The 24,599-nt window shown below is 40.8% G+C and overlaps 1 protein-coding gene across 1 annotated transcript; it reads right to left on the minus strand.

Moving 5' to 3' along the window:
* Positions 1 to 808: 808 nt before the first annotated feature.
* On the minus strand, positions 809 to 20,546 carry LOC134609187 (cryptochrome DASH-like). The gene is made up of 14 exons (XM_063452721.1): positions 20,405 to 20,546; positions 17,832 to 18,004; positions 17,036 to 17,129; positions 16,079 to 16,209; positions 14,813 to 14,961; positions 13,417 to 13,505; positions 12,882 to 12,955; positions 11,813 to 11,902; positions 10,961 to 11,040; positions 10,272 to 10,331; positions 9,016 to 9,173; positions 3,659 to 3,778; positions 2,617 to 2,793; positions 809 to 1,626 (listed from the first exon to the last, which is right to left on the minus strand). The coding sequence occupies exons 1-14, from the start codon at positions 20,468 to 20,470 to the stop codon at positions 1,519 to 1,521; spliced, it is 1,569 nt and encodes a 522-aa protein (XP_063308791.1). The 5' UTR covers positions 20,471 to 20,546; the 3' UTR covers positions 809 to 1,518.
* Between the last annotated feature and the right edge of the window lie 4,053 nt (positions 20,547 to 24,599).

A 24,599-nucleotide genomic window follows, 5' to 3' on the forward strand; every position in this document is an offset into this window, starting at 1 on the left:
ATGGAACTAACTGGTCTAAATGCAAACTGAGCCATGGAGGGTCCAGCCTGATCACACTAAAATCTACATTGATCATTAACGTTTTTCATCCAAGTAAAATTTTGAATACTTTTTTGTTTTTATTTTTTTTTCATTTTTAGAATATGTTTCAACTTATTTGTTACAAAAGTCTAATTTTTGACTTGGTTGAGGTCATAACTGTGTTTTGTTGTTTTAAGTCTTTATTTAACCCCTTAAGGACCAAACTTCTGGAATAAAATGGAATCATGACGTGTCACACACGTCATGTGTCCTTAAGGGGTTAAGGACACATGACATGTGTGACATGTGTGACATGTCATGATTCCCTTTTATTCCAGAATTTGGTCCTTAAAGGGTTAAACACAATTTTGCAGCAAGTCAGTTATTCAGCAGAAAAACCAAAACTGCTTAGAATAAGCAGTATTATTGCTGAATCCTTCCGTGTACTACATTGGAATATGAGCGCTCTAAATATAGCAATATATGGTTTGGTTTATTTCCTTTTTTTTTTGTAACTGTGAAATGAATCAAAATTAGGAAGATTGTCATAAGCATTGAGAGACTGGTAGTAACGATCAGCGTGGAAATACATGTGTCACACGGGGTCTCCAGTGCCAGTGACATCATTTCATTCAGGACCCGTTGTGTCATAGGCATGCAATCTTGTAACAGTAACTGAAATAACTGAAATTGCATCACACTGGTGTGTTCTCTGTGCAAGTGATTCCAGTGACACCAAGCATATGATTCACTGTAAATGTGTCCTGTTACTCAATCAGATCCAAAATATACACACAAAAAGTTTTTAATATACCCACACACATTATAAAGCTTCATGTTGCTGGGCAATGTAAAATGTTTTAACAGTTTGATATAATATACAAAACATTGCATAATATCCAGACATCCTGGGAAAGAAGGATGAGGGCATTGCCCTTATAAATCTTTTGGCAGACTCGGCTGTTAAAGCCAACAATAGATCAGATGCAATGGTGGCAGTGGAAGCCCGGCGAGAGATTTAGTATATTTCTCGCTATATCGGCTGTAAGAGAAATGGTCATGTAGCAGACATCTTGGAGGCAAACTGTAGGACATGCTATTCTCTGTATTTACCAAGCAGGTGGCCAATGTATAGATAACACTGTAGGCGTACACCGCTTTCGAGGCAGCAGTCATGGTGGATACAGTCATATTTCAAGGATCAATGTGACCTCACAATGCTAACAGCAACATTCCATTGCACCAAGTTATAGCAATATCCCTAGCACAATGTATCTGTTTAACTCTATAAGAAATGTGAAGGGGGACACCACCATCCCCACATTATATCAAAGAATAAGCCATTTTGATTTGTACTACAAAACCTAGGTCATAATCGACCTTCCCGTTGCGTTGAACCATTAAACCCATTGTACTTTTTATTGTCCTGTGCAGTGATGCCCATTTCTGGGCTGTAACAGAATTGTATTGTCCCGCGACTTTTCTCCATTTGTTCAGTTACACATTTTTATTCCGTGAAAAATAAAAGTCTATGCCTCTGTTCCGGTGTTGTTTGGGGGTGAGAGAGGGCCCCTTTCCTCTTCTCGCTGCAAATCCGCCACTGTCCTGCAAGCAAACGAAAGGCTTTGTTTCAGTGTATAGCACATGGGATGCAGCTCACTACAAATTCATTAAGATATTTGGAGAGTGAGAGATTGCAATAATGCAGCACTGTGTAAGATAATAAAAGACGCAAAATGCCTTATATTATTTTGTCAAACAAATTCTCATTTGTTTAATAATTCTATTTGGCTTAAACTGGCACACATGGACCCAGGACATGAAATGGGGACTAGCAGATACAGGACCCATATGAGGGAAAACAGTGGCAGAACTAATGTAGAGGGGGGGGGGGGGGAAATGTTGTTAGCAAGAGTGGCTAAAAGGTAGATCACCCACCTGGCAACGCTATGCCAGCTGATGATCTACCATTTCCACATCCTTGTTGGGTTGTATTTGTGTGAGCAGTGTTTGGAAGTTTGAATGTAAGCATTTTTTTGCGAGAGTTTGTGTGCGCATGTAGAGGTGTATTTGTATGAATTGTTGCCACTTGAATGTCGTAGTGTACTTATGTGTAGTGTTTGCGTTTTAAACTTCAATTATTGCACAGTCTGTTTAATTTAGAATTTATTATCTGCTGCACTGGTAATAGCTTGCTAGACCCTATTGGTACCTCCTGTGTGTGATTAAAGTTAAATTTACAGAGCAGGAGATAACTTCTAAAGCAAGTTGACATCTGATTGAAAATGAAACCGTTTTTTTTTCTCCATGTAGGCTGTGAGAGTCACAGCCAGGGGAGGTGTGGCTAGGGCTGCATGGACAGAAACAAAAGGGATTTAACTACTAAATGGCAGAGAATTGAGCAGTGAGACTGCAGGGGATTCATCTATACACCAAAACCACTTCTGTAAGCTAAAGTGGTTTTAGTCCCTATAGTGTCCCTTTAATACATATATGGACAATATATAAATGTGCTTTTTATATTCTGAAACGTTCTCCTTTTATATTGAAGCTGCAAATAATTATACCAATTAATGAGATAGGAGCATGTCTTACTGGTTTCTGATTGATGTGCCTACTCCACTCTGGAGCTTTCACCATTGGCAATGGGTAGGTCTCTCCAAGCGTAACTCCAGCGTGTGCAAGTGCGGAGTTACTTAATGCCCAGGGAGCGTGAACGTCTCCCCCGTGAATGTTCTGCAGTTCTGGAACCCAGAGTCGGATATAATCACCCTATAAATGAAAGAATATTTACAGATTATTAACCATTCGATCTAAGCATTACCGACTAGTCTCAAAAACAAATGATTGTACCGAATATTAAAATGCAAATAATTATCACCATTCAAAGCTGTAGCTTCACAACTTCCTGAACTGGAGTGTGGGTTTATTACAGAGGGAAGTTATAAAGGAGAAACCAGGATTGTCGCAGTTGAGTAAGAAAATGACAGCGCAGAGCGACACAATATCAGTGTTATAACGGTCTGTCTGGATCAAGCAGGTTTTAAGAAGACCTGGATCGATAATAATAATCTGTGTACCGATCATACCAGGATATAACTGGAATAGTCTAAAGATTTTTTTTTAAATGGTATTTGGATTTTAATATATTAAATGGAACAGCATAGGGCATACATTTAAAACACATTTCACCAGCAAAAACTAGGGGACATTTTAATGCATATTTAGTTCCGTTAACGTTACTGCAAATTCTTTCCATACTGAGGTGTCAGAGAAGCATATTAAATGTTTTCAGCCGATGTTTGTGAGGCTCAAGGTGCCCAAGTGATTGTCAGACTGCAGGTAATGGGTTTTAGGCAAAGGGCAGGCGGCACAGACCCTCCAAATAGGGCTTTGACAGCAGTGTTGAAATATCTCAGCAATTCCATGGTCCAGAGATTACTATTATTTATACAGCATCAACATATCCTGCAGCAATGTACAACAGCGAAACAATTCATTCTAACATAACATGTTTGACATGGAGCAGTGGGTGAAGATGGCCTTGTCCAAACAAGCTTACAATCTAAAAGCTGGTACTCCAGTCCTCTCCGCATAGTCCTCGTTTAGTGAATGTACCCTTAGGCCACATACTCACATTGACGTCATAATCCAGTCCTTGTTTAATCATATTGAACTTTCTATTCTCCCGGGGGTCATTGCCGATTCCAGCACTGTATAACCAATTTCCATAATTACTGCAAACGTCATAATCGACCTGTGAACAAAGAACAAATCTGGCTTTATGTATTGTCCTGGCTGCTAGGGAACAAGGACGATATACAGCATGAAGACAGGATTTGTGCGAAGCAAACCGAGCGTGGAATAGTCACTTAAAGGAGTGAATGACAAAACGTGATGTATTAGGTGTGCAACCAAAAAAGAAAAATAACATTAAGTACTCCTGGGGTTACCCGACTAATACGGATCCTTTCAGATGCACATCTGGTTACTTTAAACTGCGTAGAAGAAGCAAACAACTGGATAAAAAGGATTCAATATGTGGGGAGAAGGAGGAAATAAGAGAAGAGAGATGTTGAATATTTTATAATTTTTTGAAAGAGGTCACGAAGGACATTCCACGAAAGGTTCTATTCTCTAGAATGTCATCTGCTGGACGAAAGGATTTCATTCTTTTAATTTAGAGATAAGCCTTAAGAAGAAAGAATGTGCCAATAGTGAAGAACTGTTAATATTTTTTTTAAATATATATTCTAGATTTTTTTTCCCCCCAGAGTGTCGCAATTGTAAAGAGGAAGTGGACATTTGCACTCACATTTTTACAGCGGTATTTACACTGTGTATTTAAGTACCAATTGGGTACTTTGGTAATATGTTTATATTTAAAGTTAATTTTTTATTGTAGTGAGGTGAAGGCATGATACGCAATAGGAAAGGTTCACATCAATATATAACCATATTCAATAAGGGTGGAAGAGAGGGGAAATAGGAAAAGGGGAATAATATAAGACAACAGTAAGTGAATCTTAAAGGGACACTCCAGGCACCCAGACCACTTCTGCCCATTGGAGTGGTCTGGGTGCCAACTCCCACTACTCTTAACCCTGCAAGTGTAATTATTGCAGTTTTTTATAAACTGCAATAATTACCTTGCAGGGTTAACTCCACCTCTAGTGGCTGTCTACTAGACAGCCACTAGAGGGCACTTCCTGACTCATAGCACAGATTATCTGTGCTAGAGCATCGCTGGACGTCCTCACGCTGTGTGAGGACCTCTAGCGTCGCTCATTTCCTCATAGGAAAGCATTGAAAATCTTTTTCAATGCTTTCCTATGGGGAGCGCTAATGCGCATGCGCGGCATTGCCGCACGTGCGCATTAGGTCTCCTTGGCCGGTGGGCGGGATCAGTTTCGCCCACCGGCCGACGGAGCCAGTAGGAGGAGCGGCGCGGAGGAGGAGGCAGCTACGAGGGACATCGCCGCTGCCTCAGGTAAGTGACTGAACAGGTTTTCACCCCTTCAGCAACTGGGTTTTGGGGGGTGGGAGGGAGAGGGACCCTCCAGTGCCAGGAAAACAAATTGTTTTCCTGGCACTGGAGTTTTCCTTTAAAGATAAAAAGAATATTTGAATGTAAAATTTAATTGTATAAGTACATATCACTTCAGAAGAAATTTATATCATTTTAGATAGCTTTTATTTAAGGAGCTATATAGATGGGGATTTATTTTTTCCCCCTTATTACAAATTCTCTCTATGGGTTCCCCTAAAAAGAAAAGAGTCAACTTAACATTAAGAATTGGAGAAACGAGATGACAAAACCAAAAAAGAAAGGGAAGGGAATATATAGTTATTATTGTAAAGAAGTGCCTTCCCGTCTTAGGCTCTCAGTAGAACTTAGTGTGTGTATATGATTTCACACAAGGACGACGGCAGAGGGGAAGTCTATAGACAAGACTCCCGGTATGAGAGTAGTATGTATTGTATGTTTTTGTATTTTGTGGCATAAAAGTTTTTTTCTTGGGTTCTTCTGCATTATGGCGAGTAAATGAGTCGGTCTATGGAGGTTTTTAGATTTATACGGGAACAAAAAGAGATATTGCTATGATTAAATTAGCTTCTATAAACATCCAGGGCCTTAATTTCCCTTTAAAAAAGATGGGCTTTCGCTCAGATAAACTAGCTTGCTTTGTATATCACATAGAATAACACGTTAGATTATATAGCACAGCAAATAACTTTTAGTTTAATCTTTATGTCATGTAGTGTGTTAAGTTTCAGCATGCTATAGTATACCATGACTGGCCAGCCTGCTCGGCTAAAACGCAAAGCACTTGAATGTTGTACAGACATGTGGGTTTAGCCTGTGTTTAGTGGTTTGCCTCTTATGTTTACTGCTATCTTAAAATCAGTCATACTGCGAATGTTCTAGATTGCTTTCTACAATGTACACAAGCTTTAGGGAAGATATCCGTTACCCAACGAATTGTAGCCTATACACTCACGGTGTTACCCCTCCTTGCATTACACACTACCTAGCTACTAATATAGTGCTAGACATGATAACACGATAGGATTATACCAGTGTAGCTACTCTAACACGGTAACGCATCGCTAACTCTACCTTGTTTCAGCTAACCATACTCGGACAACAGAACAGGTTAAAATCTCAATGTGTATAACGCTAACTAACTAGTACATTAACGTGTGTCTGGCATCATCGTCTACCGTACTGCATATCTTAGCTAGGTACAGACGATCAACACATATTTAGCAATCACAGCAATGTTACGTCTAAGGTACCTGTTATACGCATGTTTTACTATCACTCATGTTTTATCATTACTTAACTTCACTTGAAATATAAAAACGTGCACATGTCTCTGTATACCCCACTGTAACAAATGTCATATATATAAGCGAGTGGAATGCCTTCGGGGTACCACAAGCAAGTCTGTTAAGCCTATATGCACACACAAAAAAAAAGAATAAAAAAAAAAAAAAAAAAAAAATGGGCTTTCAATGATTTATTTACAGAAAGAAAAGATACAAATTGCTTTTCTCCAAGAGATGCATTGGCGTCAAATAGACGAAAAAAAATGGCTCGGAAGACCATTCCCCACAGTTGTTAGGACCTCTAGAAGTAAGGAGAATAAAAGGGGGTGGCTATTCTCTTCTCAAGGTCCTTACAAATTGACATAAAATATCAAGATCCTGAAGGAAAATACTAGTATGTACTATCAACGGTGAAATGTTTACCCTGATAAATATATATCTCCCCAATATTAATCCCTTAAGTCTTCTAAATTCTATTCTTATCAGAGCTGAAAAAGTTGGAATATCTGGTGACTCTAATTGTGTAGTGGATATGGAACTCGACAAATCTAGTACTAAAAATAAAAACGTAGATAAAAGAAGCATTAAACATTCAAAAACAATTAATAAGCTGTTGAAAAAGAATTCACTATATGATATTTGGCGAGTTCAAAATCCTTATGTAAGATTATTCCTTTTATTCGTGGCCCCATGATTCTCAATCAAGAATTGATTTAGTTCTTGGGAATCAGAATTTATTAGAGAGAATCAAGAAAATACAAATAAGACCTATAACCATGACATTGTTATAATGGAAATAAAAGAATAAATAGAGGCATCTCAATACAACATGGAGATTAGATGAAACTATTTTAACAAATAAAGAGGATAGAGAGTTCTTGGAAAATATGTCAATATGTTTTTTCAATTAGAAACAATCCACAGAGGTTAAAGACGTTATAATTTGGTGAACAAATAAGGTGGTTATTAGAGGACATTGTCTTAATGAAAAAAAAAAAGCAGGATTAAGTTTATCAGAGCTGTACATCCAAATATATAAACATATCTAACAATCTCAAATTAGATAATCATCTTGAATAAGTAAAAATTGGAAGAAAAAAACCCAAAACAAATTAAGGTCAAATAATAGAATTGGGAATATAGTGCAAGGTGACGAAGTGTACATCTCTCCGGGGGAAAATGGGTTTTATAAAAATGTATACAATTTGCCAGAGACTAATAGAGGAAGGGAAACCAACAAATTTGTCTCAAAGGTAAATCTGCCAAAGATTTCTATAGAACAAATTGACATAATTAATAAAGAAATTACTAAAGATGATGTAGAAAAGGCTATAGACAATCTAGTTAATTTTAAAACACCGGGCCGGATGGATTCAGTAATAGTTTTTATAAAGCAATGAAATATATCAGAGAACCTAACTAAGACCTTTAATAATGCGGTAAAGGAGGGAAGGTTCTCCCAAGAAATGCTAAAGGCCAATATATTACCTATACTAAAGACAGGCAAAGAGCCATCAGACGGGAAAAGTTACCGTCGCATTTCGCTTATTAACATCGATGTCATACTTTACACCTCTATTATTGCAGCAAGAATCAAAATGGTCTTAGGAAACCTTATACATTCTGATCACATTGGTTTCGTACCAGATAGAATGGCCAGTAACAACATAAGAAGGTTGATTGATTCTATTGACATGGCTGACCAGGGAAAGGAGCCCCTCCTGATCCTGTCGCTAGATGCTGAAAAGGCCTTCGACAGGGTCAGTTGGGGCTTCATGGAAAAGCTTCTTGAATTATTCAGTTTTGACTTGATGCACAAAAAGTATGGAAAAAGTTGTGGTCCACTGAAAAGGGACCAGCTAAATATAATCACAAAATGTAAACCTTTTTAAAACTCTGCTTCTTTTTTGCAACTTGGCTATTTTAGTTTAGTTTTTGCAGTCTGGTTTTAAGTTTACCAAAATTTCACTTTTCGGGTTAATAAACTCTGTTGAGAGATAAATTCTGATAAATACAAGTTTCTCTTCCTTGTGATACAGAGAAGTGATTCAGCAAAAGGTTGGAAAGAAGAAGGAACAAAACAAACAGAGTATAAAGTACATCACGTCTGCCTGTACTAGGCATAGATCACAAAAGTGAGCCACATTCTTTACAAATCACGCCTTAGAGTCTTATCCATCTCATAAACCCACTCCAAGGGTTGCTTCCAAACAATGTCAAGTGTAATATTCTTGTTGGTTACTCCCTCCATGCAGAATGAGGTACATGCAGTTTGAAAGAGGGATTTGTGAGCCCTATCTCATATGTATTAAGGCAATTTTGCCTGGATTTGTGTGAGGTGCTGGTTTTCTACTCCTAGCCTACTTAAGGCACTCCCCTTACCTTGCTTCTTACCGTTCGAGGTCAGCGTTGAATGACCCTCCCACCACACCGCATTTTAACATTTATTTATTTCTTTCTTTCTTTCTATCTTTCTTTTTCCTGGGTAGGCTCTCTTCTTTCTCAGGCCTACCTCATCGTCAGTTCCGGCACACCACAACCGACTTGCTCTTTTTATTATCCTACATTTATTTATGGTATTTCACACTGTACTATCATAAGCACCCAACACAAATATATAAAAATCATTTTATCACATGACTGTATGAGACCATCTCTTACCAGGAGATACTCAAACCACTCTGCTCCCATTCTCCAATCAATTCCAAGGTCTTTTGTCAGGAAGCTAGCCACGTTCTGTCGCCCCCTGTTGGACATAAATCCAGTCACTGCCAGTTCACGCATATTAGCATCAACAAAAGGTACCCCCGTACGTCCTTCTACAGAAAGAAAGCAGCAGATTGTCATAAAATACCAAAACGTTTACCAAAATCAACCTACCGTGTCTAGAATATAATCCCAACACTTACAAAAGGGCAGGAATTCATATGTTAAAACAAGACTGTAAATAGCTTGTTTCAATCCGTGGGAATGGTTTTTGGAAATCTGTACAAGAATAAAGTCAGGTTGGCCCCTTTAAATTGTTTATTTTTTGTGCAATTTGGAATTGTATTTTTTTATTTTATTATTTTTTTTTAAAAAAATTCATTTCAAAAGGCTGTTTCCATGGGTAGAATAGGAGGAATGACTGACAACTTTAACAAATAATGTAAACAATTTTATTTCCTGTTTTTCTTTTATTCCAGTAAAAGGTCATGGTAGACTGATTTTCAATGATCACAAATCGTTTGAGGTGAATACAGAGCAGGGGAACTTAAAGGGACACTCCAGGTCCCAATACTATATTCATTGCATACGACAGATTTTGGCCTCATTATCATGCTGTATTTTTTTTGCATGCTCAAATCTTTATTATTTTTGCACAAAATACATGAATGTTTTGCAGAATGCAGCGACGCGCGATGAGCCTTCTTTTTTTAGCCACACCCCCTCACTCAGTCACTAACAGTTAGAAGGAGAGGACACCCAGGGAGAAATATAGGAAGGATATTTGTTTGTAGTGTCTGTGACTGTCTGCAGCCTGGTTGTTTATTAAAAGCTACTCACTCAGTACTGTTGGGGCAGAGACTGTGTAAATACGTGCGATAAAGTATCAAAACAAACATAAGATTTGAGCATGCAAACAATACAGCCCAAATCTATCAAATATATTCACGTTGCGTTGGTGCCTAGAGTCTCTTTAAATTTTATGGAAGAGAAGTACTGATCACAGGGAACATAGTTTTAGTTGGGTGGGAACACACCACTCCAGCACTGTACTCATGTTATGCTTATAGGCACCATCACGTTGAGATCTGCACCACATCGGCGGAATCACAATGTGGGTCATTTTACTTTTAGGATCACGGAGTGGGATTCTCCTACCTTTCCATCCTATAATGGGTCATTTTAAAACAAAGATTTCACGAAATACCAACCTTTCCAGGCATCAAAAAGCTTGGGGTCTTTCTTCCATGGAACTGGCTTGTCCTGTAGCCCTAAACAGGTGTTTAAAAGAACATGTGGTGTTATAATTCTGATTCGTCAACTGAGATTTACCAACACTGAAAGATGGAAAAAACAAGCATAACAACGTGTGATGTATTTGATGTTTCTGTGTGGTAGCAGGTATATAAAAGGGCTTTAGGGTACACCAGAACAAATCATGTCTTCAAGATTAAAGGAGCCCGGGAAAAAAAATAAAAAAATCAACACAAACCCTACACATTGTGTGTTTTCTGTCATCTAGGAGGAAGAGAGAGATGTGTGAATTCTGTGACAGATTATTACATTCCCATGAGATTACCAATCCTTAATATAACGTATGTAAAAGCACAGACAAATGATGTTAAATGTGTCTGCAGTGTGTGGGCAACTGAAAGAAAGTTGATGATTTTGACATCAGAAAACCCTCAGTACTATAAATAAATGCTAGAACTATAAATAAGAGATAAATCATCTCTGTCCACACTGATAATAGCTAGTGCTGGAGTTTTGCTACGTGTATCAGGAATTATGCTTAGCTCGGTGACATTACAATGTATCACATATTTGAGGTGGTTTTTTTTTTTACATGGTTTCCTACAGGAAGAAATTGGCTCACGGTGTCTTACAAGGTCCAACTAACCTTTTAGAAAGAATAGTTTTCTTCCATACTTCAGAGCCACAAAACGAAAGTAATCTCTCCACAAAAGCTCAAAAATGACCCTATGACAGAAGAAAAATATTACAGGCCTTGCAGGAGATACAAGTCATCTTTCAATTCACACAGTTCTATATACGGCTTTCTGATCGTAGCGCTGTTCTATAAACATGTGATTAGGACAGAACTATGGCGCAGACATTATTTTTGTTTTTTAACTTGTATTTTATTGGGTTTTTCTCTTCACCGCACAACACATAGGTTTGTAGTACAGGAACATTTTGTGCATATCAGAGAACTTCAATGGACACGCTACCACTAGAGATCAGAGATTTTGTACATTGGTGTGCAATTCTTAAGTATATCGGACAAGGGGTAGAACGCGTTACTTGTGTTATTCTTTCAGAATAAGCTCTGGGACTTTAATGCCCAAGAAAGGAAAAACAACAGCAAAAAAAAAACCTTTACAAAAATAATAAATTTGGAGAAATAAGTACGCCTCAAGTTTGAAAACCTGCTATTGCACTTTATCTGCCTTAGGCTTAAATATGGCAAGCAAGTAAATGTGTCATTTTCAATTACTCAGGCATAATAATTAATAAAAAACAAAATTACAAGTGAAAAGATGACACTAAAATAAAAGAACAGATAATTATATTAAACAGGCAGCACCTTAGAAAGTGCAAGAACCCCAAAACCCTTCAGTAATATAAACCCTTTCAGTAATCTACATCCCGATCCTCTTTTGGGGGATTTGTAATAATTGTGATTGCGTTGTTAATTCACTCCACAATCTGCTCCTGGTTTATTAAAATTATTTAGTCCCCTATTCCATACCAGTATGTGCTTTGATTCGCAGTTCTCTCTCGTTCGTACTTCTTAATCTGCTCATAAATATATCTCGGGGAGATGCAGCCCAGAGCCAACCTAAAGAGAATAGAGAATTAAAGGGTTTGTCATTCGGCTGCCACATCGGCTGTGACAGATAGGTCACATGATCAGGAAAGACACAAATGTAACAAGTAAAAGTAAATTATAGTGGCTTTGTCACGTTTTAAAATAAAAAAAGAAAATACTTTTTTGCCAAGCTATTGATAAGGAAAAGTAATGACTACTGGTTGACAAAAGGTGGCGAGTCATGCTCTATGTCAACTTTGTCATTGACCCTCACATCATGAAGTGGCACGATACAGAGCCTCAGCATTAACTGGGCATGCGCATAATTTGAAGCCCATGCCCAATGCAAATACTATTTCTACATGCCATCTTTGTAACATGACGATGGCAGAGCCTACAAAGAAGACACCGAGGGATTGAACAACTATTTAAATTATATGATATGCAAGTCCCAGAGTCCAAATCTGTTCGGGGGAGAAACGGGTGGTATGGAGCAACGGATCCCTCGGCTCTCAGTCGAAAGGATCCATATTGTTACAGATCCGCTTCAGGCTACAACATAAAGTCATCACATGGAGAATTGAGTACTCACCCGGCATAGACTGAAAGTCTGTGCCTGGGAAAGAGGGGATGACTTGTAAAGGCTGTAGACAATAAGTCTGCAGCTTTTGCAAGCTGTTTTTTTCCCCCATATGCCATCAAAGAAATCATGCAGGAAAAAATACATGCATGCTTCTTTGGTCGTATATCTGCCAAATAAAATAAGAAAGAAAAAAAGAAAATCCGCAACAATTTCTGTAGAGTGTTCCTTTACTATAAAAAAGGATAGATATTGCTTTCCTATAGTTTATGTAAGGAGAAGGAAGACCTGGGTACAGAAGGATCCATGTGGTGACCCACAATATCTCCTTTTCTTGTACTGATAGAAAGCCATCTATGGTAATGCAGAGAAAAACAGTAACATGGAGAGAGTGCAGTGGCTAATAACAGCGTTCTTTATTTTTCTCACCATGGGGCAAGCTTGGTAGAATAATCCATTCCTATAAGTCCGTTCCGTGTATCTTTATATGAAGCGACAAGATTCTGTAACAAATTAAATGATACATTTATACTTTTAATCCACAGCTCCCTCTAGGGATAGAGAATGGTACAACCGCTGAGCAAAATTAATTAGAATTTTTGTACTTTTTTTTTTTGAAATAGCAAAGTTTCAAAATATATTCAGAAGTAATATTTTTGGTAAAAGTAAAACATGTTTTAAATACTCATGTTTAAACTATGGCATTTTCCGGCTGCAATGGAAAATGTCTTCAATAATTAGCCTTTTGCACAAAGCTAACTGTCGGACTGCTCTGGAAAAGGGAAGATAAATCAGATTGCCATAGAAATGTATTCTGGAATCATTTTCTGAACGGGATCCCAGGAAATCTACAATAGTCAGGACAGTGCTTCCAACATAATATAGGGATATGTATGAACCATTTCATGTCTTAACAGAATTCATATTAAATTAAAGGTTTCGAAATGGAAATATCTTTACTGACCGTATCCCAGAAATAATACTGCAGCCTCTGTAATGCTTGAGTCTCCCCTCCGCTGCATGGAAAGGCTGATCGTGGATCTGTCACAGGATCTATTAATCAGAGAAACACAAATAAGTAATTAATAGCAGCTAATCATAAGCCATAGCAAGCTCATGTCATTATCAGCAGCTAATCATAGGCATAGCAAGCTCATGTCATTATCAGCAGCTAATCATAGGCCATGGCAAGCTCATGTCATTATCAGCAGCTAATCATAGGCCATGGCAAGCTCATGTCATTATCAGCAGCTAATCATAGGCCATAGCAAGCTCAGGTCATTATCAGCAGCTAATCATAGGCCATGGCAAGCTCATGTCATTATCAGCAGCTAATCATAGGCTGTGGCAAGCTCAGGTCATTATCAGCAGCTAATCATAGGCCATGGCAAGCTCATGTCATTATCAGCAGCTAATCATAGGCCATGGCAAGCTCATGTCATTATCAGCAGCTAATCATAGGCCATAGCAAGCTCATGTCATTATCAGCAGCTAATCATAGGCTGTGGCAAGCTCAGGTCATTATCAGCAGCTAATCATAGGCCATAGCAAGCTCATGTCATTATCAGCAGCTAATCATAGGCCATGGCAAGCTCATGTCATTATCAGCAGCTAATCATAGGCCATGGCAAGCTCATGTCATTATCAGCAGCTAATCATAGGCCATAGCAAGCTCATGTCATTATCAGCAGCTAATCATAGGCTGTGGCAAGCTCAGGTCATTATCAGCAGCTAATCATAGGCCATGGCAAGCTCATGTCATTATCAGCAGCTAATCATAGGCCATGGCAAGCTCAGGTCATTATCAGCAGCTAATCATAGGCCATGGCAAGCTCATGTCATTATCAGCAGCTAATCATAGGCCATGGCAAGCTCATGTCATTATCAGCAGCTAATCATAGGCTGTGGCAAGAATCATAATCACCAATATCCAAAGCTTAAAATTACATCCCGCTGTAAACCAACACAGATGCCACATACAAACAGATTAGGTGCTTCGTATTTGAGGTAGCTACCACGACACGAACATTTGCATCTCAAGTTTGCCATACAGAGCATAGATTCCTAAACTTTCATATTCATGCATTTTAGGACAATAAATAAATAAATGAAAAATACACAAACTACTACCTCGATTTAATATTGTTGAATAAACTTCAAATGGTTTAATATTTTAGGATAAACTTGAAAACTATTTTTCAAAGCATTAAAATATGAATAATATAATAATGTATAGCATATATAAACACACACACAATATATATATATAAACATTTCTTTTCCTCTTCAAGTAGACTAAATTCCCACCAGCCGGAAAACCCTAGTTGGAAAAATTCTACAACTTAGACCTTAAGAAATACCTTCTTGCCCAAAGTCTTGAAGTGTGGGAATATCGCCCTCCTCCAAGCCAGCTGGTAAAGACTTCAGCCTGTCTGGCATCTGAAGACTCGGTCGCACTTGGCATTCAGTTTCAACCGCTTTTCTAAACTGGGTATAGACATCGGGCAACCTGAAATGGTTAAATGTGGGACATTTATACAGTGCGCAAAGGAAGCACAATACCTTAAAGAATGATACCTGGTAAATGTATCGTGGGTGGGACAGGATTCTAATACAAATTACACAAACTGAACAAAAAGGAAGATACTCTCTAAAATCATTGAGATTAGCTGGAGTGTTATCACCTGGAAATGGCTCATTCCAATAGGCCAGCTTGTAATCAATCAAGGGATGGCACTCACCAATGAAGATTATTAACAAGACTATAGTGCCACACAGACCAGGGTGCCTACCACTAACTCATGAATTTCTAGACCAAAGAATAATATCTGTGCACACAGGCTGTTTTCCAAGCTGCACACAGCTCACACAGGAGACTCACACAGGAGGCTCACACAGGAGGCTCACACAGGAGGCTCACACAGGAGGCTCACACGTTACAGCCAAGGTATATGGACTGTATATCAGAAAAAAGAATTACTGCTTATATCGACCTGTATAGGGGATGTGACTGGTCCTCTCTGTATATACCGTGTATGAGGCCCTGTATAGGGGATATGGCCAGTCTGCTCTGTATATACAGTGTATGAGGCCCTGTATAGGGGATATGACCAGTCTGCGCTGTATATACAGTGTATGAGGCCCTGTATAGGGGATATGGCCAGTCTGCTCTGTATATACAGTGTATGCGGTCCTGTATAGGGGATATGGCCAGTCTGCTCTGTATATACAGTGTAGGAGGCCCTGTATAAGGGATATGACCAGTCTGCTCTGTATATACAGTGTATGAGGCCCTGTATAAGGGATACGGCCAGTCTGCTCTGTATATACAGTGTATGAGGCCCTGTATAAGGGATACGGCCAGTCTGCTCTGTATATACAGTGTATGAGGCCCTGTATAGGGGATATGACCAGTCTGCTCTGTATATACAGTGTATGAGGCCCTGTATAGGAGATATGTCCAGTCTGCTCTGTATATACAGTGTGTGAGGCCCTGTATAGGGGATATGGCCAGTCTGCTCTGTATATACAGTGTATGAGTCTCTGTATAGGAGATATGACCAGTCTGTGTTTGTCTGTATACAAAGGGTATGAGGTCTTATAGAAGAGACACTAGATCGATATACCTGGAGATGTGTCGGAAAGGGAGATCACTTCTGTGATACAATGTTGATCCCCAAACGGTTTGTAACTGAACCCCATGTTGAGAACACACTTTTTTCACAGCATTTTCAACATCTAGCTCTTCCTTTGTGACCTATAAAAAGAAAAACCAGTTAAACATAGTATACAAGTCTTCCATCTTCTCCCCACACACTCGGAGTTCATCACCCGATACTACTTGTGTAACGAGAGGAAACTAAGTTCAAAAAGTAAGAAAGGTTATAATTCAAAAAAGATACCGTCTGGATCAAAGACTAAACCCTGCTGATTATCGCACTATAGAAGAAGATAAATAGCGGAAACCACACACGTGGGAAACTTTCTGTTGGAGTTTTACCAATCTCCAACATTTTTATTTTTTTATTTTTGGGGGATGTTTAAGGCCTCTTTGCAATCAACCAGTTGGACGATTAATACATTTTATTATTTAAATTAATCTTGGCGGCAGCCATTGGAACTAAAAAAAATATATGTTTTACGAGATTTTAAAGAGAGGCTTCTTGAAACATCTACGGAAATTGCACAAGACAAAGCGAAGACAAGAAAAGGTGTAAAATTGTGTCACTTCAAGAGCATATTTTAGGTATGAAGTCTAGGATCGAGTACGTGTATTCACACGGAAAATGTTCTTCTATAAAACATGAGAAAGAAAAAGGTCCTCCCGACTGCCCAATCCAATCCCCACGATGCTCTAATAGCCACACAGCTGGCAAAGCATCATGGGTAGTTGTAGTTCTACAAATAACTGGGGAGTGATGGTTAATTTAGAGAGACCTCTGGCTGTGGTTTAAGGACCAGCAATTCCAGATATAATTGAGGACATGTATAAAGCGCAATCACCATGGAAGTCAATGGAATGTTTTGAGACTTTGAGGAAAATTATCAAAAACATTTAACAGAGATACGAGTGTTTGTGTTACCTCTTCTTGCAATGCAACCGCAGTAACAGAGCTCAGTTTTGTAACTAAATCTTCCAGAACATCTTCTGGTTTCCCTCTTCTCAGCAGCAAGTTACTACAGGATAAAAACAAAGACATTGTAGATAGGGAGGGACAGATAGATGGACAGATGAAGAATGGAGGTCGTATTTCCCATGAAGTAGACTAGGTATAGTGTCTGGACTTGTATTAAATTGGTTAGCTGGGCCTGGATTGTACAATTCAGCTTTCAATTCACGGTTTAGTGAATAACCTAACTTTGCTCAAAATACTGAAAAATAAAATTGATGTTACTCCATAAACCAGGCATGGTGGACACGTGATCAGGAAATCGGAAGATTTAAGCTAAAATATGTCTATCTGGAAAACTAGCTCAGTTTGACTATTCTGGCCTAGTCAATTCTCAATAGTCCCAGATTCAGTCAATAAAATTGTAGTGAACTAAAAATCCAACTGGAAAATGTGATAGGAGTGTGCTTGCTGTCAAACAGCACACTACATGTTGGAAATTCAGTGACCCAGAATATACTGTTGCCTGAGAGTGATAGGAGTGTGACTGCTGACAGCATGTCAGTTAGTTTGTGTAGTACTGTAATCATGTTAAATGTACAGGCACCGGTTATTGCCAATCGGCCTGAAAGGCGACTGGTAATCTGTATTGGCTCTGGAAAAATGATATTGGTCGAAGCCTGCTTGGGAGGAAAGCCATCATTTGGTGATTAGTGACTTTCTCCCTTCCCCTGTTCTCAGTTCTTTAAACATTGCAGGTATAGCTTACCTTCCCTTTTCCTTTAGTATGTTCCTCAAATCTTTCACACTTTCGAGCAGGAACTTCAACCTATGGGGCCCTGTTTTTGGAAAATTGTAGTTATGGGTTCCCACATAGTGTCTTGGGTCAAAGCAGTACAGAGGAACAATGTGATCTGCATTCTTGTGAGCCCAGAGCAGAACCTGTATATAAACAAAATAAACGATGATTTAAAGCAGGCCTGTCCAACCTGCGGCCACCCAAATGTTGCTGAACTACAACACCCATGATTCTTTCAATGAAACAGATAGCCAGGGAATCATGATAGTTGTGCAAATTATTTTATTAATAATGTATCTCCATAGACCTGAATTCTGTACTCTCGCACACATGCGGAAAATGACAGCGTTGACGTTGGCTCCTGACAGCTGAAGAGCAGTTGATGGAAGATGATGGCAGTGCTCACGTGGGACTTGTTCAGATAAGTGAAACCAACCTTCCCCTGCCCCCATGACCATCAGATGTCCAGCGGCAATGCCACCGCCGAGAGTCTTTGCAAACTCTACAATGCCCCGAGGTGGTGATACCGCTTTAAACCCTTAAGGACACATCATGTGTGACATGTCATGATTCCCTTTTATTCCAGAAGTTTGGTCCTTAAGGGGTTAAAGGCATAATATAATGTCGTCTATGTGTCTGCCTGTGTCTTCCTATTGGGTAGCTGCAGTGGCTATGGTACATAGAGTATCCCCTTAATTAAGTTCTGGTAAAGGTAACATGTTTAGGCCCTGAGGCAGAATCTTATAATATGATAATTATTGCTCACTGTCAGAGCACACAGTTATCATGTTACAATATAAACACTGATAACGGACACACACTAGGGTTGTATTTATATTATTTTTGTTGACATATTTAGGGTCCATGTCCCTGTCCCTTCACCAATCTCACTGTCATAACTTCCTCCATGAGACATGGAATGGGCAGTACTGTGGGAGACCACACCCACTCTTACAAAAACAGGCACTGTGTACACTGCAGCCACATTGTATAACTAGAACCATCAGCAGAACCATGGAGACACATTGTATAACTAGAACCATCAGCAGAACCATGGAGACACATTGTATAACTAGAACCATCAGCAGAACCATGGAGACACATTGTATAACTAGAACCATCAGCAGAACACATTGTATAACTAGAACCATCAGCAGAACCATGGAGACACATTGTATAACTAGAACCATCAGCAGAACACATTGTATAACTAGAACCATCAGCAGAACCATGGAGACACATTGTATAACTAGAACCATCAGCAGAACCATGGAGACACATTGTATAACTAGAACCATCAGCAGAACACATTGTATAACTAGAACCATCAGCAGAACCATGGAGACACATTGTATAACTAGAACCATCAGCAGAACACATTGTATAACTAGAACCATCAGCAGAACCATGGAGACACATTGTATAACTAGAACCATCAGCAGAACCATGGAGACACATTGTATAACTAGAACCATCAGCAGAACCATGGAGACACATTGTATAACTAGAACCATCAGCAGAACACATTGTATAACTAGAACCATCAGCAGAACCATGGAGACACATTGTATAACTAGAACCATCAGCAGAACACATTGTATAACTAGAACCATCAGCAGAACCATGGAGACACATTGTATAACTAGAACCATCAGCAGAACCATGGAGACACATTGTATAACTAGAACCATCAGCAGAACACATTGTATAACTAGAACCATCAGCAGAACCATGGAGACACATTGTATAACTAGAACCATCAGCAGAACACATTGTATAACTAGAACCATCAGCAGAACCATGGAGACACATTGTATAACTAGAACCATCAGCAGAACCATGGAGACACATTGTATAACTAGAACCATCAGCAGAACACATTGTATAACCACCCCATCCCCCCCCCCCTTTGGGATACACTGTATAACCTCCCCCTCCCCCAGCACTATAGAGAAACATTGTATAACCAGCCTCCCCAGCACTATAGGGAAACATTGTATAACCCGCCTCCCTATAGAGAGATACTTTGTGTTTACACTTTGTATAAACACCTAGTATAATACATAGTACCAGCACTGGTAATAGTAAGAGCAGCTATGGGTTCCATTACATACACAGTATTTCTACCATCACAGCCCCTATCCCCTGGCAGTGCCAGTCCCTCTCACTCCCCTTGCAGTGCCAGTCCCTCTCTTTCCCCTGGCAGCGCCAGTCCCTCTCTCTCCCCTGGCAGCGCCAGTCCCTCTCTCTCCCCTGGCAGCGCCAGTCCCACTCCCCTGGCAGTACCAGCTTCTCTCATGACAGTGCCAGTCCCTCTCTCGTGGCAGTGCCAGTCCCTCTCTCGTGGCAGTGCCAGTCCCTCTCTCGTGGCAGTGCCAGTCCCTCTCTCTCCCCTGGCAGTGCCAGTCCCTCTCTCTCCCCTGGCAGTGCCAGTCCCTCTCCCCTGGCAGTACCAGCTTCTCTCATGACAGTGCCAGTCCCTCTCTCTCCCCTGGCAGTGCCAGCCTCTCTCCTATAGAAGTGCCAGCATGGCAGATTATTACCTCGTTATCCTGGAGCCGGAGATCGTTTCTCAGGAGGCAGATAATGACCCTGGATGGGGAGCACATCCTGCTAGCTCACAGGCCTCACTGATCTCACAGAGCTGGGAGCAGCCGCTCACTGCCTCCCTCCTCCCTCTACTAAAATTAGCTGCACCCTCCCCTCCTGTACAGCTCCAGCTAACCCCAGCCACAGCACTCCACGTTTGGCTGGCTGAGAGTGTTGCAGCATTTTTTTGTTTAATTAATAAAGGCAGCTCTTTTAGGATCCCTCCTTGATTAATGACCTGATTTCTGCAATATATTAATTGGACTGGCAGAACTCTTCATGTGATGCCCATCACCATGGAAGCCAAGGCTGACTGGGCAGTTTTATCTGTTATCCCACAGAGTGCAACAGGGATATTCAGAATGGCACTCACTCGCACACAACACGATTTAACGTTATACTGACTTATCCCCTTACTTACTCCTGAGTTTGTAAGGTCTGAAAAAATAAAACAAAAAAATCCACCTCTCTGTGTCTGTGCAGGGCCGGATTAAGAGCCCAGTGGGCCTGGTGCTGATAATTATGATGGGCCTAATTACAAAATCTTATTGACCAAAACACTAAAACAGTCCTACCTCCTAAGCGTCATGTATCTGATGGAGATGGTGTTGGAGGGAAACTCATAGGATGCAATTATGAGAAAACACAAACCCTTTGCTAATCTCACGCTTTCATCTTTCAAGTAAACCCAGTGTCCAGTAAAGCAGGAAGTCTATGGATGCGGTAAAAGGGTGGGCCACTGACACAAATCACATAACCAGAACGGCCGAAAGGGCAAACATACACAAAAAGGGTGCATGTCTGTGTCCCCATGTCTCCCAGTCCCTTAGTGTCTGTGTCCCCATGTCTCCCAGTGTCCTCATGTCACTAGGACACTAGGGGACATTGAGAGACATTGGGACACTGGGAGACATGGGGACACAGATACTAGGGAACACTGGGAGACCTGGGGACACTGAGACTCTTGGGGACACTGGGAGACATGGGGACACAGGGTGACAGACACAAGGGGACACTGGGAGACATGGGGCACTGAGACACTGTGATATATGTAGGGGGCACTGGAGATTTGATAAAGACCTGGGTACAGGTCAAAATGTTGCAGTGTCCAATAAACCTGCCTAAAGCTATTACAGTGAGTGCCTGAGATTGTTTTATTTTATACTAGGGGACACTGAGACACACCAGGCACTGAGAGACATGGGGCACTGAGACACTCTGATATATAGGGGACACTGATACCTAGGGGACATTGGAGACTTGATAAAGACCTGGGTACAGGTCGAAACATTGCGGTGTCCAATAAACCTGCCTAAAGCTATCACAGTGAGTGCCTGAGATTTTTTTATTTTATACTAGGGGACACTGAGACACATCAGGCACTGAGAGACATGGGGCACTGAGGCACTCTGATACATAGGGGACACTGATACCTAGGGGACATTGGAGACTTGATAAAGACCCGGGTACAGGTCGAAACATTGCGGTGTCCAATAAACCTGCCTAAATCTATTACAGTGAGTGCCTGAGATTTTTTCTTTTATACTAGGGGACACTGAGACACTAGGAGACATGGGGACATTAGGAGACTAGGGGACTTTTGGAGACTAGGAAACACTAGGGACACTGGCACACTACAGACACTGAGACACCAGGGACACATGGGGATACTGAGATACTAGGGACACTGGCTGGGAGACGTGGGGACACTGGGAGTGCCCCATGTCTCCTAGGTCTCAAAGTCACCCAGTGTCCCCATGTCTCCCTGTGTCCCCCAGTGTTTCCATGTCTCTCATTGTCCCCATGTCACCCAGTGTCCCCTAATGTTTGTATCCCCATGTCTTCCAGTGTCCTTTAGAGTCTGTGTCCCCATGTCTCCCAATGTCCCAATGTCACTAGGACACGTAAAGACATGGGGACACATGGGAACACTGAGACACTGAACATTGAGACACTAGGGACAGTGGCTGGGAGACATGGGGACACAGACTAGTGGCCACTGCGAGACATGGGGCCACTGTGTCCCTAGTGTCTCAGGGTCCCCATGTTCCCCAGTGTCCCAATGTCTCAGCATCCCCATGTCTCGGAGCTGCTGTCTGGACTCTCTGTGTAGAGCTGCTCCCCCGCGGATCAGAGAGTAGAGAGAGGCAGGGAGGGAGATGCCGTAACTTCTTATCACTGCCTCGATCCACACAAACAGCGACCCCTACTGGCCTGGTGCTGGTACTGCAGAATAATCTCTGTTTATACTGAGACAGACATTTGTATTACCGGTATTACTGCTATAGCGGCACCGGCTAGGCAGCCTCAAATAGCTGAGAAATACTTCTGAGAAATACCTGGCAACCCTAGGAAATACATGAGAAATACCTGGCAACCCTAAGCGTAGTGTGTAAAAAAAAAAAAAAGTCAAAAAAAAAAAAAATTAATTTTTTTTTTATTTATTTTTATTTTTTTAAATCAATGGGCCTATTCCATGGGCCTGGGCCTGGAGCTGCAGCTCCATCAGCCCCTATGTTAATCCGGCCCTGTGTCTGTGTATCCTGGAACAGGGCCCCTACACCTGGGCTCTTAGTCATTACTAGGAGAGCATAGAGTGAGGAATGTGTGCCTACCATCAGAAAGTTTTGGGCCCCTAACACAGTTCAAGTTCTGGGCCCTCTAGGGCCCATTCTGAGCCAGCCCACAAGGAGAGAGAAATTGTGTGTTGTGTATAGTGGATACAGATTGCCCATTTGTGTAATGGATGTAGTGTTTTGTGTGTTTTTAGATAGTGTGTTTGTGTAGTGAATGCAGTGTTTCTGTGTATTAGATGCGGAGTGTGTGTTTGTCTAGTGGTTGTAGTGTGTGTATGGTGGATGCAGTGTGTGTTTGTGTAGTGGATGCAGTGTGTGTGTATGGTGGATGCAGTGTGTGTTTGTCTAGTGTTTGTAGTGTGTGTGTGTATAATGGATGCAGTGTGTGTTTGTGTAGTGGATGTAGTGTGTGTATGGTGGATGCAGTGTGTGTTTGTGTAGTGGATGCAGTGTGTGTGTATGGTGGATGCAGTGTGTGTTTGTGTAGTGGATGTAGTGTGTGTATGGTGGATGCAGTCTGTGTATAGTGGATGCAATGTGTGTTTGTGTACTGGATATAGTGTGTGTATGGTGGATGCAGTATGTGTTTGTGTAGTGGATGTAGTGTGTGTATGGTGGATGCAGTATGTGTTTGTGTAGTGGATGTAGTGTGTGTATGGTGGATGCAGTGTGTGTTTGTGTTGTGTTTTAGTGTGTGTATGGTGGATGCAGTGTGTATGTATGGTGGATGCATTGTGTGTTTGTGTAGTGGATGTAGTGTGTGTATGGTGGATGCAGTGTGTGTTTGTATGGTGGATGCAGTGTGTGTATGGTGGATGCAGCGTGTGTTTGTGTAGTGGATGCAGTGTGTGTATGGTGGATGCAGTGTGTGTTTGTGTAGTGGATGTAGTGTGTGTATGGTGGATGCAGTATGTGTTTGTGTAGTGGATGTAGTGTGTGTATGGTGGATGCAGTGTGTGTTTGTGTTGTGGTTTTAGTGTGTGTATGGTGGATGCAGTGTGTATGTATGGTGGATGCATTGTGTGTTTGTGTAGTGGATGTAGTGTGTGTATGGTGGATGCAGTGTGTGTTTGTGTTGTGGTTTTAGTGTGTGTATGGTGGATGCAGTGTGTATGTAAAATAAAACAAAAAAATCCACCTCTCTGTGTCTGTGTATCCTGGAACAGGGCCCTACACCTGGGCTCTTAGTCATTACTAGGAGAGCATAGAGTGAGGAATGTGTGCCTACCATCAGAAAGTTTTGGGCCCCTAACACAGTTCAAGTTCTGGGCCCTCTAGGGCCCATTCTGAGCCAGCCCGCAAGGAGAGAGAAATTGTGTGTTGTGTATAGTGGATACAGATTGCCCATTTGTGTAATGGATGTAGTGTTTTGTGTGTTTTTAGATAGAGTGTGTTTGTGTAGTGAATGCAGTGTTTCTGTGTATTAGATGCGGAGTGTGTGTTTGTCTAGTGGTTGTAGTGTGTGTATGGTGGATGCAGTGTGTGTTTGTGTAGTGGATGCAGTGTGTGTGTATGGTGGATGCAGTGTGTGTTTGTCTAGTGGTTGTAGTGTGTGTGTGTATAATGGATGCAG

The sequence above is a fragment of the Pelobates fuscus genome, chromosome 4 (assembly GCF_036172605.1).
Source record: "Pelobates fuscus isolate aPelFus1 chromosome 4, aPelFus1.pri, whole genome shotgun sequence".
NCBI classification, from domain to species: domain Eukaryota; kingdom Metazoa; phylum Chordata; class Amphibia; order Anura; family Pelobatidae; genus Pelobates; species Pelobates fuscus.

Excerpts from the sequence above, each read along its gene's own strand:
- LOC134609187 (XM_063452721.1), bottom strand. The coding sequence starts at position 20,470 with ATGTGCTCCCCATCCAGGGTCATTATCTGCCTCCTGAGAAACGATCTC. Across the intron at positions 16,210-17,035 it reads CGGTTGCATTGCAAGAAGAG|GTCACAAAGGAAGAGCTAGA; the intron begins GTAACACAAACA and ends TTCTTTTTATAG. Across the intron at positions 11,041-11,812 it reads GCGAATCAAAGCACATACTG|GGTCATTTTTGAGCTTTTGT; the intron begins GTATGGAATAGG and ends CTTCTGTCATAG.